General features: G+C 31.3%; 1 protein-coding gene across 2 annotated transcripts in view; it reads right to left on the bottom strand.

The window, feature by feature from the left end:
- Nucleotides 1-20643, bottom strand: part of LOC129224490 (uncharacterized protein ZK1073.1-like) — a 122978-nt gene that overhangs the window by 11423 nt on the left and 90912 nt on the right. For both annotated transcript variants that reach the window (XM_054858949.1, XM_054858951.1), the window contains exons 7-10: nucleotides 19541-19627; nucleotides 15551-15628; nucleotides 8602-8711; nucleotides 4246-4284 (exon numbers count right to left, since the gene is read on the bottom strand). In XM_054858949.1, the coding sequence (XP_054714924.1) occupies nucleotides 4246-4284; nucleotides 8602-8711; nucleotides 15551-15628; nucleotides 19541-19627 (314 nt within the window). The remainder of the gene's footprint in view (nucleotides 1-4245; nucleotides 4285-8601; nucleotides 8712-15550; nucleotides 15629-19540; nucleotides 19628-20643) is intronic.

Genomic DNA, 20643 nt, shown 5'->3' with positions numbered 1-20643 from the left:
TTATCATACAAAACATCTCGCTGCTAAACATTTTATACCTTTTGGAAAAATTATAATGCATGATTTTTCGAATTCGGAAGAGCAGGGAATCGTGTTACTAATCTATCAGTGCCCAATGTCGTGCTGTTTTGCCAGTTCAGCTAAATAGAAAAGGTATTTTTTCCCCCTTTGTGCCTCGAAAATATTTCTCTAACCTCCTGAGACACAAAAAAAAATCTTTCTCTACTAGCTGAACCGATTGTAATATTTAAAAAATAATTGAAGTAACACAAAGTTATGTATAAAAGCACTTTTTATATCTTGCTCTTCAAAATCGCCCATGCTACTTCTAAAACTGTGAGGGGCTTAAACTTTTCATCATTGAATAATCTAGTCATGTCGGTGCTCGCAGCTTCAATGAGATATCATCTGCCTCCAGCTCTGTTATTCACTATTCCAGACTGATGAGCCCATAATAAGGACGAAACTGCAGTCTCTGTATGTGAAAACCATTCTGTCGGTATATTGCTTGTAATTATTCTTTCCTCATACTAAAAATTTTACTCACAGTTGAAACATTTTATTTTTCGTTTTCAAAATCCAATCCAAATAACCATAATTCCAGCCAACCATACAGAAAAATAATTATCATCAAATTTTGTGTTAATTTCATTCGAAACTGAATGTATTAATTCATACAAAATATTCAAAAATCAATGTTTGACTTCACATCATCATCTGGATTTTTGTCACTTTTTTTTTTTTTTTTGCCTCTTTAAAATTGGCTAGGAGGAAGAATTTTTTTTTTTTTTTGAAAAATTTCATGATTGATTGAAATGTACACACAGATCGATTGTAGATTGAACTATGGTTTGAATAGTCGAGTAGCGGATTGAAGATATAGATTTTGATAGAGTAAAGCATTTTTCAAAAACCTTTTCCCGATACAAACAAATTGGATAAAAATTCAAACGAAGTCATACATGCCAAAGGGCATGAGCTTTTTCATCATTGAAAGAATCGTTTTGCAATAATTCTTCCAGTCGTCAAATCACTGCTTTGAAGTTATAGAGAAATGGTTTTATCGTTTTAACTCTTGAAGATTATCTTGTGTCACTCCGCGATTGCATAATTATAGAGCCCTATAAAAGGTATTTGGTTAATATGTCTTTTTTTTTTCAATAATCACATGCATTTTGAAGAAGTTTCTATGAAAACATTATAGTGTATTGAGCAGCTGAAACGTGTTTCTAGCAGAAGAAAGCAATGAACACTCATTAAATAAACATACACTAAAAAAATGAGCGTAAAAGTGAATGTAAAATATCAAGGAAATTTCTTGTGAAAACCATGCTGCCACACCACTTTTCACGAGCCTCTCGTATTGGACATACCATCGTAACACTGGGCACACAAGTGTGAAATATTTAGCCTATATGAGGCAATGTCGTCTTTAGTTAAAATTAAACATGATTTTTCTATCTGTTTTTTATGTTCTGAAAAAGCCGAAAATACTTCATGAATTTCTAAGTCATCATCCAAATAACGAAAAACACTTCTAGTCTGAGAATGTGTCGAGTTTCATCAAATAGTTGCTGAGAACTAGCGAGATTTCCTTTAGTGAACATTTATTTACGACTTAAGTAAATTGAATTCACCCATTTTCTATCATTCTGCTCAAAAAATTTGGGGGTGCAACCGCCCCCTCTTGACCCCCCTATTTGCCGCCCCTGCACGTACACACACACTCATGCCAGCACACAGGCACAAACACACACGCTTACATACACAAACACACTCGTGATTGCAAAAAACATAATTTGAATTCCAGATGTCAAAATTCAATTTTTTTTTTTTTTTTGTCAAATATTGTACGTTAGCTTTATTCTACAAGCTTACTTGTTTAGTTTCCGCTAAAAAAAAGTGTGTGTGTGGGGGGGGGGGGGAGTCGAATTCCAACATTTCCCTATTGTTAGTATTTAATCCAAATCGTGTTTCTTCAAATATCTCAAAAAGTCATTTCTGCAGATACTGCCGTTTGCCTGCCCGCGTCACTCTTCGTCTTGAATTATCCATTAGGTTTCGAAAATTGCAGCTGAACTTTATCAAAATATTACACAGCATTCTTGGATTTTTCTGCAATTCAATAGCATGAAGTAAAAGACTGTGCTACAATCGTAAAAGCACAAAAATAATCCCCTAGTAAAAATTTATGCGAATTTAAAAAGTTCAGGAGCTAGTTTCGTGTGAACTCTCATGAAAATTTAGCACTGATCATAGCAGAAAATTATATAAATAACGAAATCAGATGGTCAGCGAAGTCAGTTCTTTTCTATATAATTAGACACAAGCAAACGAATCATCAAAAGTGGTTCATTATCAGTGGCGCACAAACGCCACCAAACATATTATTTTGACTTAGTCGATTATCGGTTGAAAAACAGTAAAAAATTAAATGTAATTACTAAACATTAGTTAATGAAATAAATTACTTGTAACAAACAAATACCCTATTAAAATACCAGAAATTTAAAAATGTGCATATATTTACTTTTCTCATAGTTGAAAATAAAAACTGCGAAGTAAAAACATCATTACATAGAACAATTTATATTCGCATAAAATTCGATTTGCAGAAAAAGAAAATGAGAAAATAAATTTCATTTTTTCGTTCATTTTATTTAAAATTATTGTTTTCTTGGCGGGAAATTATTTTACGCACGACATACATAGGATTATCATCAATCAAAAAAAAAAAAAAAAAAAAAACTCAAGGACGATGGGAGGGGTCCGGACCCCCTGGACCCTCCCCTAGTAAGCGCCACTGTTCGTTACACATTTCTCATTGAAAGTCATTTAAGATCATCACTGTTACTGATACAGCACATTATTGTAACTATTAGGTATGAATATATACGAATTTCAATTAATGAGTTTATTAGAAAAAAATTTCTTTTACACAGGATTTTATGCATAGCCACTTGTTAAGCATTAAAAAGGGTTCAAATACGTCAAATTTTAGATTTAAAAAATGTTTTTTTTTCTTTTAAAGTAATCTTACGACAAAAATAGTTAATTTTTGAAAAGTTTCAAATTTTCGCTTTCGTAGACAGCAGGCGTTTGAGGACTACAATTAAATATGCTATGAAACTATCATATATTGGCTTCAGACTGTCATCTTTTTTTAGTAAAAAAAAAACTTTTTTTGTCGGAGAAAAAATCATTAAATCGGTAAAAATGCAGTTTTTTTCACCAAAAAAAAAAAAAAAAAAAAAACTTCTTTATCAATCAACCCAATTAAATTTTGAAAAACGATGCCTAGATGATATATAGGTCCTGATTTATTTTTAGAAAAGGAGTTATTCAAATAGGTTAAATACTTTTGAAATAGTGTAGATTTCAAATCGAGTGTTTTGCTGATTTTTTTTTTCAAAATGGCCGATTTTGTTCAGAATTTTAATAAGATGTAACTGGAAAAATAAAAGATTTTCTTGCAAAGTCCATTTCGGATATTTTATATGGCTCTTAGTTGTAACTACTGTAACTTAAAAAAAAAAAAAAAAAAAACTCGGGAAGGTCATATGGCGATTCCCACCTGCCTGCATGATTTGAAGTGGAATGACTCACATAAAGAAAAAAAATGTTAAATAGTTGAATTAATTTTTCGATTTCCATGATAGAGAGGGCTGACTTGCTCCATAAACTGATTTTAAATATCTTTAAATAATATTTAAAGCAAATCAAAATAGAGTAGACAGTTTATTTATGCAAAAGTGGAAAGAAAAGTTCTCCACATTTTATTTCTTTTATTACGTGTATTTTTTCCTGTTGTAACTTATCCCTGCTTTATATTTAGTGACTGTGATGTAATCATATTTTTCACATAAACTCTCAATATATTCATATCGATGTTATCTGCTAGATTTTCTATATGCTAGGGGTGTCCCAAAAAATGGTAAACACTTTCAAAAAATTGAAAAGTTTTAACAGAAACAAAACAAAAAAAAAAAACTCTCCAAAATGCTACAGCTTTCATTTTTAGCAAGTGTTTACGATTTTCTGCACAACCTAGTATACTTTGCTGTATATTTTTAGTTAATGAACACTCGACAACTAGTAACAGTACTTAATTTTTTTAAATTTTATTTTTAACTCTTTGAATCCTCTGAGACGGTCGAAACACAATTTATGAAACACTGTTTTATGTGACAAGAGACAAATCACTAAGAAACAGTTTGAAAAACACAAATAAAAACTTTTACTTACTTAAGATTAGTTTCTATGGCACTTGTAATATCTTTACGGCTGAAAAATAATGAATGAAATGTATTAAAAACCATATTAAATAGTAGCCTATAAATGAGTGTTTGGAAGAAGAACACGATGTAGGGTCACTTGGGGTAAAAAGGAAACATGGGGTAAATGAAAGCAAACTCTGTTAGTACCACCCTTGTGGCCAAGGGCGCAGCCAGAGGAGGGCAGTTGACCCTCCCTAGAAGAGAACCCCCTACTCCCATGCTCTTTCCAAATGTCAACAAAAATACTTTAAAATTGCAATTTTAGGACTCCAATTTCAAAAAAAAAATTTGAGAAGGAGAGCCACATAACCACTTTTTTGCCCTCATCTGACACAAAAATAGCATATAACGTTTTTTTAGGAGGAGAGGAGGATTTAATTAATTATAATTTCAAGCAATTTCCGAGTCTTGTACTAGGGAGGGGTGCAACAAAAAACCACTATATTGTTGCGCTTATCCTCGCATCTCCCTAACTGGAATCATGGATATGCCCATGCTTGTGGTAATTCTTGAAATAAACTGTTGGTGAGTGAAGAATGAGTAACGTACAAAAGAGGTACCCAGAGTTCCGTGTGTTTTCAAACAATTACGTAGACGTCATCATTGTTTGATGATGAAAACTGAAAAAAGTTTTGTTTTGAAGTTAAGTGATCTTATATTTTCATCTCCGTAGGTCTACGAACTCGAAGAAACTGGTTTCAACTACTGTTTTCGTATTTTCACTCCCATAAAATAAGTTTACTCCTCTAAAAGGGGCCAAGGAGCATTTTTACTTCTTGGAAAAAAAACCCCTTGGTATATCTGATTATAATGTCTTTGTTACTATATTCAGCGACCGCACAAAAATGAGCTTTTTTTTTTTTTTTCAAAAAAGAGTTTATTTTACACCTCTTCGGAATTCATTTGCACTGCGACGCAGCTATTCTTGTCAAAAAAACCTATTTACAGGGAAAAAAATACGCAGTAAATGCGGACTGAGATTTCCTGGTAAGAGAAAAGTAGATCAAAGGCATTAAGACTTAAATATTTATTTATTTATTTATTTTATAATTTGATTATTTTTTAACATTATATTTATTTATTACTTGTCACGTGGAAAGTTGCTAAAAACAATCGTTTATGAATTTTATTTCTTTTGAAGATTACATTTTGATGTATTGTCCTTTTTATGTATTTCAGAAATTCAGAGAATAATTTAATTTTTGGTAGGATTTTTCTTTTTAAATGATTTTACATTAGGTTTCTAGGACTTGGTGGGACGCCTGTGATCTACAAGTCATTGATTGAGTGTTGCTGGTATAGAACTTTTTAAGTTACGAAACCGACTGTGTGTAGCGCGATTACTTACCTACATCTACCTCATAGGGTCTTCCCATAGTTTCTGGAGTAAAAGCAAACATAATTTCCTTCATTCCATTTACCCCACAGTTTCTGGGGTAAAAGAAAATATAATTTCATTCATTCAATCCATCCCATAACTTGTGAGGTAAAAGGAAACATAGTTTTATTCATTCCATCTACCCCACAGCTTCTGGGAAAAAAAGGAAACATAATTTCATGCATTCGATCTATCCCATAGTTTGCGGGGTAAAAGGAAATATAATTTCACTCATTTCATCTACTCCACAGTTTATGGGGTAAAAAGAAACATAATTTCATTCATTCCATCTTCCTCACAGAGTCTGGGATAAGAGGAAGTATAATTTCCTTCATTCCATCGTTCTCCACAGTTTATGGGGTAGAAGGAAGCAATTTCATTCATTCCATATCCATCTACCTTAAAGTTTCTGGGGGCAAAAGGAAGCATAACTTTATTCATTCTATTTACCCCATAGTTTCTGGGGTAAAAGGAAACATAACTTTATTCATTACATCTACCTTATAGTTTCTAAGGTAAAAGGAAACTGAATTCCATTAGCTAACGAAGTCATAAAATCAAATTTTACCCAGTTACTCTCAGAAAGTGTAGTTTATTTTACTTAATGCGTATTTTTTTCGCCACAACTCGATAAAAATAAAGAGGAGGATCAAAAGTTGAATCAGTTGAATTCAATTTTCTTTCATCCCAACAGACTTTAAACCTGAACATAAAGACATTTAAAAAATATCGAATTGCTGTCAGAAATTTTGTTTTAGGCGCCATAAGAATTTCACATTGAATAGTAGATTCACTTAGAAATATGTTTGATGGGAACGTGAGATATACTAGTAGAATTTAAAAAAAAATCGAGTTCTAAAAATGAAATATAAAAAGTCTGCATCCGTAATCCAATGTAAAGAGCAAAATACGGCAAACAACTTTCAAAAAATAGGAGAAAAAACACGATGCAACACACATTCCAAATGAAAAAATATGAAAATACGAAGACATTTTCAAAACATGGAAGGCTTAACATAATCTTAAGTTTGTTACAAATTATTTCTAATAAAACGATTAACAATATTTTAAATATTTCTATGAATTCAGCATAATTACTTTGAATCAAACAACTGGCAAAAGGATAACCTTTTATAGCAAAGTAATTCATCTGACTTAAAAAACAAAACTCGTTTTCTTGAAGGGAGACAAAATGACTACTTAAATGCGCTTCATGGAGCACTTATTTTTTATGAACTCATTCTCTCAAATAACTATTCCACAAAACACATTTTATGCATTAATGTTAAAAATTCTTCCGCTTCGAGTGTTGCTTTCTTTATTGCAGAGTGGAGCGAGAATAACATTACAAACAAAAACAAATATTACAAAATATTTAAACTTTTACCTTATGATCTAGTGTTTTAATAAAACAAAACTATAACAACATAGTTACAATTGATGCTCAACTTCACAAACTGATTTGGACCCGCATTTAGGTCTTTAAGAGAATTTCAAATAGCTTTATCAAGGTTACCTTTTCACCTTGACATTGTTACTTAAGTACGACGATATCATTTCCGTCTTTATTCCTTCACATAAAAAACTTTTCATATTCAAAGCAATAGTTACCTTGGATTTAAATTAGAACCACTGGCACAATAATGCATAGTGTGGCTCTCATAACAAAACGTTTGACCTCGGAAGAGATCACTGCTGTTTGGGTTAAAAATAGGAGAAATTCGTGTATTGGCAGCGCCAATAACCGTTATTGGCAAAGTAAACCAGCTTTTCTCACCCTTATTTTAACAAATGGAGCATAAGGGGTCCGGGACACATTTCGAAAAAAGTTTCATTAAACATTTTAGAGTTTTGAAATTTTTTGCACTAAGTCACCATCTATTTAACAAACAAAAACATAACATAAATGTTAGAAACAAATTTTATTTTATTTTAATTTAATATATTTTTTTTAAAAATGAGGTTGTTTAAATCGCTAAAACTCAAAATATTCTTAAACAATTTTCAAATTTTTTTTCAAAAAAGTATGCACAAATATCTAAGCTTTACTTTCTATTCGGCCATTTAAAAACATTATTTCAGTAAAAAATAAAAAATATTTGAAAAAAAAATTCGAAAAATTCTAAGAGATACTTCCTTTTTTAAAAAAAAATCATATTATTGGCAGTAAATTTTTTTTTCAAATTTGCTGAATAAAAATTGAAGTGGACTGTTTGAAAAAGATATGCTCCAAGTTTCATTACTTTATCTTGATCAGTTCTTGACTTATAAGAATTTGAATGCAAAAAATCGGGAAAATTTTCATCATGGAGAAAAAAGCGTTTGAAGTTTTCAAGTTAAATTAATTAAATGCATACAACAAAAATAATACATCTTTTGTTGTAATTAAGACAGAAACAAGATTCAAAAACGTCATTTTAAGCAGGGAAAAGCGGAGAATGTTTTTTTAAATGATTAAGAATAAATAAATAAATAAATAAAATTTGGTTATTTTTGTGTTTCGAACTCCCTTAATCCTCCATTCATTGGAATTAAAGTACTCAGAATCATTGTACCGTCAAAATAACAATATATGAAAGTATCTCAGCATTGTTGAAAATTTAATAATGCTTCTTCAAAAAACTTCCCCAACTGCTGATCTTAAAGAAGAAACATCAGAATATTCTTTAAATTGGATCGCATTCACCCTTGTTTCTTTAATTTTGTTTTGCGCACAGTTAAAAATATGTAGAGTAATTTTTTTCAGGCATTTTTCGTTTGTGCTCTCAAAAATAGGAAGAAATTGACAAAAAAATGTGAAATAATTAAACAAGTTTCACAACTATCTTCAGAACCTGTTCGTTAGAGCTCCAGAGCCCCCGGAATAGAAAGTTTGCAAAATGAAGCATCAATTGTGTCTAAAATATTTTTTTCAGAAATTCATCAATAGCATTTTAGAAGCCTTACTTCATATAAGATTCAACATATCGGCGCAAATTTTTTGCATTGATTTGTTTTTTCAACTTTTCAGTATAATCTTGAATCAATGTTTCTTTATTTTCAACTGTTTCCAATTGCTGAAATAATAAAAAAATAGTATGTTTTTTTTAAACAAAAAATACAAAATTGTTAGTTGTTGAAGCCTTGCGTGCAACAGTTTCAAGCACAACTATCAATTTTAATTTTCTCTCTCTTTTTTTTTTCTCAGATTCATTTTACTCGTCACTTATTAAACGTCATTGTAATCATTGATCAATTTGACAAAAAAAGAAAAAAAAAAATACGTAAATTTGATTTTTAATATACTTTGATACCTTGCAAATGATTCCACAAAAACAAAAAAGACTTAATTTTTAAAGTCACCAGTGACTGGTGTTATGACAGTAATGCACAAATTAAAGCAAAGTCATTCAGTATATCAAGCACATTTAATAAGCTTTAAGGGCAGCAGAAAAATCTTATATCTAACTACTACTTTCAGTCGAATGCGAGTCATTGTAAATGAATTTTTATTTGAAAATTTTTATTTTTTTTTAAAATGTAATTTTTTAAATCCAAGACGACGAAAGCTTACCTTAAAAAAACAACAGAAAATTCCAAATTTAATTTTCGGATTTTAAATTTTTTTTTCATATCAATTATGGAATAGCATTTGTATTATAGCATAGAAAATGTAATAGATTTATGCATAGCATTTAAAATTACGTATTAGTTTACTTTCATGAAAATATTTCATGTATTATATCTATTTCTGAGAGTGAGCGAACGTTTGAAAACAAATTATTTGATCTAGAAAATATATTTTCGACTAAACCGTATTTGAGTACATTTTATTTAAAATAATGGAAACTTAAATCTCTTCTACGTTGGGTTGCATCAAGGATCAACATAACTCAATACCTCTGTGGTAGAATTCAATCACATATATGAAATTATGCTTATCAACATTGTTTATTTGTAAATGCAAGAAAAAGTGTATTAATTTTATGAATTCTGTGATAAAGGTAATCTAATTCTACAGGCGTTAAAGTGCGAAGAAAATAAACAATAGCACTGAAGCATGTGCACATAAAATATGCTGGGAAAACAATTGAGACTACAACTACCGTAACAGTAAGAAGTTTGAGAAATATTAATGAAAATTTGTATTGATATTGGTTCTCATATCCAAGTAAAGTAGTGTAGAATGATAAAAAAAAATTGTTTCGAAAGACGCTTTATTTTGTAAAAATTGTTCAGAATTTATTTCAGAAGAATAATTCACTTTAGAAATAAAGTTGGGCGGAGAATTCCATCTTTAAGATAGCAAAAAAGAAAAAAAAAACAATTAAATACGAAGGTCAAAAAAAAAGGCAGAACAAAAAGAAGAATAAAATAATTTTAAAAAATAAGTGTGAAGTTTCAGTTTGCGGTGCGCATGGACTAAAAATTTCGTGCCGTGCGAAATTGGCCGCTAAACAAGGGTGGCCGGTTCGAGAGGTTTCACTGTAAAATAATTATGTGAATGTTTACTTGGTTTTGTGGAATGCATCAAGTTATTCGTTTTCTCAGTATATTATATTTTCTGAAAAGATGTAGAAGGAAAAAAATGTATGAAATTGAAAAAGTGCGTTTAAAGAAATGCGAATGCGTGCTGAATCATTGAATCGTAAAAAGGTGTAGTTTATGCATCTGTCAGGGCCGCAGATAGCCGCGGTTCGCCACTTGTCAGTTTGGTCGCCGCCCCCCCCCCCCTTATAAAAGTTATACGATTCTGATTAATAGCCTGCACCTGGCAACCTTTCCCTAAAGGACCGAGCCCCTAATTTTCGACAAGACTGATATGGCCTCTCGTCGGCCCTGGCAACTGCTGTGATTAAAAAAAAGCATTATTTGATGCGAGATTAGTATTGTGATTATGGACGTGCGAAAAAATGGGAAATTAAAGAGTGAGACTGTGCCAGGGGATAAAGGGTATTAATTCGATCTCAGATGGGGGTTATAGATATCATCCAGCTATTTTTGACGTTTAGATTGAAAAGGTTATGAAATTAAATGTAATTATGATAATTTTTTTTTCAGGAACATACTAAACAATTAAACGCTTGTCTGGATCGACATTTTATCTTCATGCATAATTTTAATGCCAGTGACACACATTAACATCTACAGACGAAAAGAAAGTGCGAGCAAAGCAGCTAACATGCCATCTGTACAGTTAACTAAATTTTAAATCATGCAGTTGGGAAATGTTTACCTCCTGAATTCGTTTCACGAATACGATGAAGAGCATTGAAGAAGCCATGAAGACATAAGTAGAAAAGATTTTAAAGAAAACAGAGAATAAACACTCAGAGGAAAATACCAGCCCGGAAAATACATGTAAGCAAGACACATTCATAAAATGGATGCTATGCAGTTCAATAGTTTGAGTTCAATTTATTTCAAACCTCTGTTCCGCAGTTACTAAGGCCAGTAAGGTTTTCAGATGAAGAAAAAAAGAAGCTTGGTTTGTTTTAGCTTCAAAGCACGCGAATGTATTTTTCTTTGAAAATGTGTGCCTTATGCACACTTAACAAAAACTTAGTGGATGGTAAATGCACTTATCTATGCAGAATGTTTTATAGATAGTCGTATTGAATTTTACTGTACATATTACAGTCGAACCCTGGTTTAACAAACCTCTATTTAATGAGTATCGTGATTTAGCCAATTTTCCTTTTTCCCCTACTGAAATGAAGGCACAAATCCCTATTTACCGGATAATAAACCCCGAATTAACGAATTATTTTAATAGCAAAAAAAAATGTTAATTTGAGTTAGGAAATATTGAGTTGTTTTCCTAATGATGCATCCATCTTGTCCGAGGTAGATAAAGACTTTTCTTGGAATCAGCCATTTTTAACGGGAGAGGGGGTAACCAATGAATAGTGATTCTGATGCAGAAGGCGACAATACTCCCATTAAAACTTACTTTTTCAAATGCATTACATGGCCTAGAAACCGTAAAAACATATCTCTTGCAGCAGGCTGTAAATGACACAGTATTTTCTTATATCCATCAAGTCGAAAGAGAAGAATTTCAAGACAAGTATCAAGGAAATTGTCAATCATCTACTTGCTTTAAAATTTCAAATTATTTAATTTAAAATTTCAAAATAGTGTGAGTCGTGGAATGCTAAATAAAAAGTCTTCACTTTCTAATCATGGATATTTTTCTGAAGTTGCTTATTAGGGCTTTTAGATAAGGTTAATGTATTTTTTCTCTCCCCTTCCCGATATTACGAATAGCCCTGATTTAAGCATAAAAGTTTTGCTCCCGATGAGTTCGTTAAATCGGGGTCCGACTGTATGAATAAATATAAAAATATACATTTTTTTTCTCAAGTGAATTAAGTTTCGGGTCTACTACACCATATTTAATAATTATACAGCTCTTAATATGTAAATTCGTCAATATATTTATATTTTTTTAAAAGGATTAATAGTGGCAGTATTATCAATCTTGGGCTGCGTTAAAAATTACATTACATCGCATTTTTAAACTTTGCATTTTTAAACAAACCTTTACACAATATTTTAATGTTAAAGTATGTAAAAGCAAGATTTGCTGGAATTGTTAACTAAATTTAAAAATTATATAATGAAAAAATCTCTATTTTTTCCATGACAGCTTATACATTTAATTAAAAGGTAATAATTTTAAAACATAATAAACAAAATGTTTTGCTTCAAAACTACACATATGTTTGTAATTTCTGGAAAAACCAAATTTTTTAAATTAATATGTTTATTCTCCTTTTAAATTATTATTCTAATGAACTATATGAGCTGTCACGTGCAGTACAAATTACCCGTTTTTCTGTGGAAATGCCTATAAGAACTTTCAGAATTTGGGAATGTTAAATAAAATGTACAAACTTATCACTAGTATAGTCGAATTTTCCTTCTGAGGAAAGGAAGGAGGTTATAACAATCCTAACTCATAAATAAAGTACCACATAGGACTGATGATATCACTTAAACTTAAAGCCAACGGTTCTGGATGTGAGTTTACCTAAAGCCCTGAATCTTAGATTAAATTAGCGACAAATCCGCCATCTTGGGACTAAACGATGCTTTCTTTATATGTTTGCTGTGCTGAAGTAGCGTGTTTTGCTCCTGGGTTTTGATTTCTTATTAACTCTACGTTAATCCACAATCAAGAAGCACCACAATCAAGAAGCAAAACACGCTACTTCATTAAAGCAGTAAGGGGAAAGCGGCATTTAGCCCCAAGATGGCGGACGTGTCGCTACTTGTAGCAGCACGTCCGCCATCTTAGAGCTAAACGATGTGGTGACACGTCCACCATCTTGGGACTAAACGATGCTTTTTTCCTTATTTCTGCATGGTGAAGTAGCATGTTTTGCTCCTTGATTGTGGCTTCTTATTTAACTTCATGTTAATCCACAATCAAGTACGATCGCAATCAAGAAGCATACTTCATTTTATAGCATACATAGGAAAAAAGCGGCATTTAGCCCCAAGATGGCGGAGGTGTCGCTGTTTAAGCTACGATCTAGGGCTTTAAATCCACTCCTCTCTCCCTTTATTGCTCAAAATAAGCACATAACACAATGCCAAATGATTAATTTGGCTGATCAAATGCGGTAATCCAATCGCATAACCTCAATGATTAATCTGTTCGTGACAAATATATGAAGCAATTTAGACTCAAAATGTTGTTGCATAGCATCCATGTCGCATGAAGGAACTTCACGTATAGACTTTAAGTAAATACATATTTTACATTCTCATACATAAGCTCTACTTCGTTAAATTTTGAATGTTTCATGCTACAAATGATCAATAGCCCACATTAATTAGCTATTAAAAGCTGAAAGAAATCTGTTATGCAAGTACACATATATATATATATATATATTTAAAACATGCTGCAATATATCAAATACATTCTTATATTACAATATGGCAATTTAATTCATGGTCCAATATACATGTTTTCCACTGCAATCATATTCATCTGGGAAACAAATACATGAAATGGTATGTAAAAATAATCCTTTTTTGCAGTGAATTTATAAAAAGGAAACCATTTTGTTCATTGAGAAGCACAATATTGTTCAACATGCAACCTCCCCCCTTAAAGATCTTTGCGCTGGTAGTTATAAAAGAATGGACAACTTTAGTTCATTTTCAATTAATGCAACATCCTAACTCCCCCCCCCCCCGTTTTTTTTTTTTTGACAATAAAGGTTAACAAAGAGAAAGCATGAAACTATTTATTCATACTTTTTCGACACAGACTAATAATTAAGGTAGAATTATTAACGTCAAAATTCAATTGAAAGTTTTTAATTTTTTTTTTATTTTAAAGTTTTAATTTATCATGTTATAATTTCCAAACAGACACTAACGCGGCGATATTGTAATCTTAACTCAAACATTTTATTTTTTATTATCTGGAATTTATTATGTAGAGGTGGACAGATCGGTCACAGAAACATTTGACATTTACTTCATAATATGACATCGTTCTTCCGTGACGAACGGTTTTTAAGATAATTTTTTTCGACATTTTCGCTACAATATCACATTATTCTTCCATGACGTATTCTTACTTTGACGGTTTTTTAAGATAGTCTTTCTCGACATATACTCCACAATATGACATTGTTCTTCCGTGACGAATTCGCACTTTGACGTTTTTTCAAAAATGTCTTTTTCGACGTATACTCTACAATATGACACTGTTCTTCCATGATGAATTTTCACAGTGACATTTTTTAAAGATAATCTTTGTCAACATACACTCCACAATAGGATCTTCTAATGGAAAAGGCTCACTGATGGTTTTTCATGCAGTTGTGTACCAGTTGTTGAACAAAAGCAAAACAACGTTAAACTGGCACAAGTTTTGTAAATTTTGTGCCACTAAATTGCTGTGCTATTTTTTTTGTTGAGTGTTATTTAATAATTATGTTGATACTCCATTATTTTTAACGAAGTTTCTAGTACTTTTCCTCTTACCACCATGCAAAATAATCACGTCAGCGAATGACGTCGCATTTGACGGTAAACAAGTTGGCTACCTCGACTATAATATTGGTCAAAAGTGAATAAGGCACAATTTAAAATTTAATAAAAAGATAAGTCATTGACCATAAGGGCGGAGACATCGATAAGTATTGATCCAAACTGTTTATTTTAAATAATGTGATTCGCTTATTTCATCAGATGTAATATAATAATAAAAAAATCGAAAGTTAATACCCCAAGGTAGCATTATATTACCTGAAGATTAAAATGTCTCATATTAGTAAAGCATATCTGACTACTTACCAAAGTCTTCAAGCATATTAGAAGACTAAATATTTTCAAGAAAATTATTAAAATTACAATTTTTCTACACTTTATGGCCTTAATCGATATCAATAAGAATTATTTAGTTTTCTTTTAGAGTTTAAACGACATAAAGGAAAGGAGGGGAAAAAAAGCAAAACGGGGTGAACAAGTAATAAAAAAGACACATTTTAACCACAGTTTCTCAATAGTTCACTTCAATGAAATTTTTTAAAATACATGATAAAAATATTTTACGTACACCCAACTTCGGTCGCATTGTGTTTTATCGAAAAGTTAGTAAAATATACGAGCCAAATTGAATGCACGTTAACTGAGTTTACTTTTCCTCAAAATGAGTTCTGATAAGAAAACAATTATTATCATTATTTTACAATTTAAGGTCACAATTTTTTAAAACTAACTACGTAGAAAAAGAAAAAAAATGTGGTAAAACCCTTTTTAGAACCAACTAATGCTAAGGGAGGTATTTTTTAAAAGCGCTTACTAAAATTTATGTAGAGCAGACATCAAACACACTCAAATAAAAAACACAAGTAATAAAATGAGTCAAAAACTGTAATAACCTTACCGCTCCAAATTTGTGCAGTACAAGGTACTGCTCTGTAGATGGATTCATCCCAACATTAGAAAGTTTCCAATTCATGAACTGAAAATAAAATTAAAATTTTCAATTGTGTAAGAAATTTGGACCTTACAAATAAAAAAATCAGTTCTTTCCTTTGACACTTTTGATTAAATAATATATCATCTTATTTATTTGGGGTAAAATAGTAGATTTTTTTCAAAAATGTTTGAATACAGATCTTTTTTTTAAATTAAGGTAATAGGCTTTAAAATACTGAAAAACTGTCGCTTTGGTTAAAAAAACAACGCATAGACTGTACCGTTGTGGGTTTCCTTATTTATGCAAAAAAAAAAAAAAAAAAAAAGACACAAAAATTAGCTGTAATATCAAATATGAATCTCTTCTATTTGCAATCTAACAGATTAGGTTCGGACACAAAAAATCTCGTTTTGGTTTTAAATTCACATGAAGTTGAGACATGTAGTCCAAACGTACTTGGAAGGCATGACAGGATTTTTTTTGACTATTTTGTCACTAATATGCAAATTCCGGCCCAATAGATTTTACATGCAGTAGAATCTATTGGGCCGCGCGGAACGGCATCGAACTTGTGACCGGAGGGTTCCGGGTTCGATCCTAGCCGTTCGAAGATCCAGTCTCCATTAATGGTGACTGGAGGGCGTTAAATATGCTCGTGGTCACAAAGTCCTTTAAGTCAAACGATACTTCTGATGAACCTGTGAATGAAACGATAAATTTACTTTTAGTTTCATTCAGTTTGAAAATATTTCCACACACACACACACACACACACACACACACACACACACATATATATATATATATATATATATATATATATATATATATATATATATATATATATATATATATATATATATATGTTTAATAGATTATTGGCTTTTTACTTAGAAATTTCTAAAATAATAGCTATTATTTAACGAATTGACGCAACGCCAAAAGAATTCACGGATCCACTAAGAAACATTTATTAGAAATTATCATATATGTAAGTCTGTAGTGTAGTATATTAAAAAATGTATGCTATACATTGATAAAAACATCGATGAACAAGGAAAAAATTTTTTTGTTCGCAAGGAAAGTTGATCGAGAGTGTCCCAGCTAGGTTGCTTCTTCGAATGAATTTAATTGAAAAAACAATGATTAAAAAGAAATTCTGTTGCCAGTTTCTATTTGCTAAAAAATAAAATATTTGTAATTGATTTTTAACAGTATAGGGTCTGGTGGGGTAAAGTGGTCATAAAATCGTATGTTTTCAACTTTGGTGGATAATAAATACAACAAATTATTTAAACACTTCAACTTTTTTTGTTGTTATTTTACATTGCATTATTAAAGAACACAGTACATTGAAGTTTAGAAAAAAAATATCGATTTAATTAGTTTTACAACACTTTCTTTTCCCTTTGTATTTATGACCACTTTACCCCATGGGATGGGGGAAAGTGGTCATATAATGGGGTAAAATGGTCATAGTTAAAAATAAATGCAAAACCACATTTAATAAATCTAATATTTGTATATTTCAGTTATTTCTTTGGTTACAAGTATATGCACTAATATATGTGTGTATACACGAGTATATACGTGTCGTGTAAACATAAGTAAACAAGTTCATATATGAGTAGATACATGCATACATCAGATGCATGCATGCACGTGCCTGCTCAAGTATATACGTGTATACACGAGTATATAAGCATGTATACGTGATTACCTAAAGGAGTGTTGACGTATCTACACGAGTATATATGTGTCATGTTTATATACGTGTCACGTGTATATACGCGTATAAACGAACGTCATATGCATTTATGCACTTGTATCTTGAGTATACACGTGCATATCTGAATATATACGTGTATAGTAGATGTATATACGCATATATGTACAGGTGTACACCTGTACATATGTGGGTACATACACAAGTGTACATAAATGTATATACGGGTATACACGAGTTAATTCGTGGATGCATCCAGTGCGTGTTTGTACGTATCTACTGACGTAGATACATGTATATATGGAAGCATGGTTATATACGTATGTATACGTGTAAACAGAATTATATACCTGAAAAGATGTATATACGTCTATTTACGTGTATACACCAGTACATATAAGTATACAAGAGTATATACGCTTATATACATGTATGCCTACAGAGTGAATCCAAGCTCTGGAGCAAAAATCTAAGGGGTGTGAGAGGGGAGGATAAAATGCAAAGAATAATAAGGAGCTTATGGTCGCTGACGCGCTACATGCACACAAAGCCAGAAACTGATGGATGCAAAACAGGTCACAAATTTTTTACACAAAGATGATTTTACTCAAAATTTTTATTTTTAAGAAATATTTAGAGCTTTTGTTAAAAGTTACGGCCTGTAGTAGTCCTAATACACGCATCGCAACAAAGGCGCAGCGACGAATGAAAGTTTTTAAAAGTATCGTTATTAAAACAGAGAGGTCTTTGTGATTACGACGCCTGTATTACAGCTGCAGGCCGCAGATTTCTTCAATCGCTTTAAAACTTTCTTACGATCTAAAATGTTGTGTAAAATTGTCTTAGTGTAACAAATTTGTAACTTGTTTTGCATCCATCAGTATTTGGCTTTGCGTGCATGTAGTGCGTCAACATTGTGTTTGTAACCATATGCTCCTTATTATTCTTGCTTCTTATCCTCCCCTCTACACCTTTTATAAATTTTCCCAAAAGCTTAAACTCACCCTGTATACTTGTACATCATATGCTTGTATGTAAGTGTCTACTCGAGTACGTACGTGTATATACGTGTCTACCTGAGTATATAAGTGTTCGTATACATACGAGTAAAGGCTAGTATATACGTGTATAGTCGAATGTATATCTGAATGGATAAAAAAACCCATATCGCAGATACCCATATACCTATTTATTGATGCATTTATGTGAATACGTTTATATACGCGCTTACACGAGTATATGCTTATGCATACGTATATACTCGTATATTTAACCCTACTTACTGTAAAAACAATACATATTAAGTGAAATTAATACTTAATTTATATCTGCCTTATATTTAACTATAAAGTGACATTAGAAAATCAATATTCGTTAAGCCTAATATTATGACCACTTTACCCCATCTTACTGAAATTGTTCTAAAAATTTATCGAAAATCTATTCAGCTAACTGCTAATGAGTAAGTGATCTTACGACATGTAGGAAGCTTCCTGTGCCGTCAATCTGTTCATAATTCTAACAAACAAAATTTCCTAAAGAAGTTAAAAGAGGTGTTTACATTTTTAAAATTTTCATATTTACACAAAATATTTTTTTTACCAAATAAAATTTTGCCAGTTTTGAAATTTTGTGTTCAAAATGTAGTTTCTAACTCACCGAACCGAAAATAAAATTTTCACATTCATTCGAACATTTATTTCCAAGCTAAAGTCATTTATTTGACGTATGACCACTTTACCCCATTGACCACTTTCCCCCATCAGACCCTATTGCTTTTAAAGGCATTTTCAATTTTCCCTCTTAATTTTACATTTGCGACTCAGTCGGGGTTTTTTTTTAATTTTTAATTTTATTCAGAAACCAATTTCTAAGTAACTGGCTCCAAATTTGTGACATTTTCACTAATCGTACTTTTTTATTTGAAATATTGCGGGAAAAATAACGGGCCACATGGAAGAGCTTCGTGGGCCGGATGAGGCCCACGAGACGTAGATTGAGCAACACTGAATTAAATAAACAATATTTAGCACAGCTTTTGGCGCACTCATCTTAGTAGTTTTAAGTGTTAGCAAGTTAATTTATGATGAACAAACCAAAAATTATGGTCAACAAAATTAACTTCCAGAAAAATATCTGAATAAAAATGTTTGACCTTATTACTTGTAGCAGTTCTTACAAGCGGAAATTATAGATATCGGTTTATTGCCAGTATGAAAATAACATACCTTATCTTTGAAATATTCCATAACACCTACTCCAGTTGAAACACAATGAATTAAAACTAAACCTAGGACTCGCGATGGATTAGCCAGCTGAAAGAGAGGACAAGCATTTAATTAGATAAAAATTAATGTTAAAAATATTAAATACATTGAATAAATTTGTCACTTCTTGAAAAATGTGTTTTGTATCATTTGTACGCAATTTATTTACTATTGCATGATAATTAATAATTCTAAGAAAAACTTATCCGTTAATTATTTGGAATGAGATCGTTTCCAAAATTTTTAAAGTATTTTTTTCCGAAAGAGCATGCTTAAAAGCAAAGGATCTGACAATTTTTTGATAAATTTGTTTACGTTTAATATTTTTAAAAATTACTTAAATCGGAGCGCTTTCATTGTTCACGACTTCTGCCGATGACATCACAAATGATAAAATGCCATTCAGTGTTGCCATTCACAGTGCAAAATATTTAATTCGCATCTTTACTCACGTGTATTGGCAACAATATGGTTGATAGCAAGCGTAGAGTGCAATTTGAATTCGTTGCTTGATTATCATAACGTGAAAACGTAGTAGAAAGATGTGTCAAAGTGCATCATTTGTGACGTCATAAAGATCACGCCTTGTTTGAAAAATCGGACTTTTTATAAAATTAATTTTTAAAAAAGTGTTGGAAAAATGAAAGTATTTTCTGGGTCCATGTTATTTTTTTTTGCTCATTCTACCCATTTCAATGACTAAAAGTAGTGCTTTTGACTGAAGGAAACCACCCCATTCCCTCTATGGTTTTGAATTAATTTTTATTTGACGAATTCAACCATTTGGTATTCTTGCAACCAGCTTTGGGAAGGAGCTGAATATAAAAAATTAATCGCTTTTAATCAAAACAAACCTATTAGTTGTTGTTCAAAAGGTATGGAATTAAGCTGAATTGAAGTTTATTTATTTTTACGATACATTTAAGCCTTCTTTCGTCTTGTTTTGCTTATTTGTTTTTTTATTTATTTTTTAAACTTTTACGGCAAATTAGACTACAAAACGCTAATTGATGATGGATTATCAATTGAATTTTATTAATCTTCAAGGGTGATACTTCCTAATC

Source organism: Uloborus diversus, chromosome 6 (genome assembly GCF_026930045.1).
Source record: "Uloborus diversus isolate 005 chromosome 6, Udiv.v.3.1, whole genome shotgun sequence".
NCBI classification, from domain to species: domain Eukaryota; kingdom Metazoa; phylum Arthropoda; class Arachnida; order Araneae; family Uloboridae; genus Uloborus; species Uloborus diversus.
This window is presented reverse-complemented; position numbering and strand designations above follow the sequence as displayed.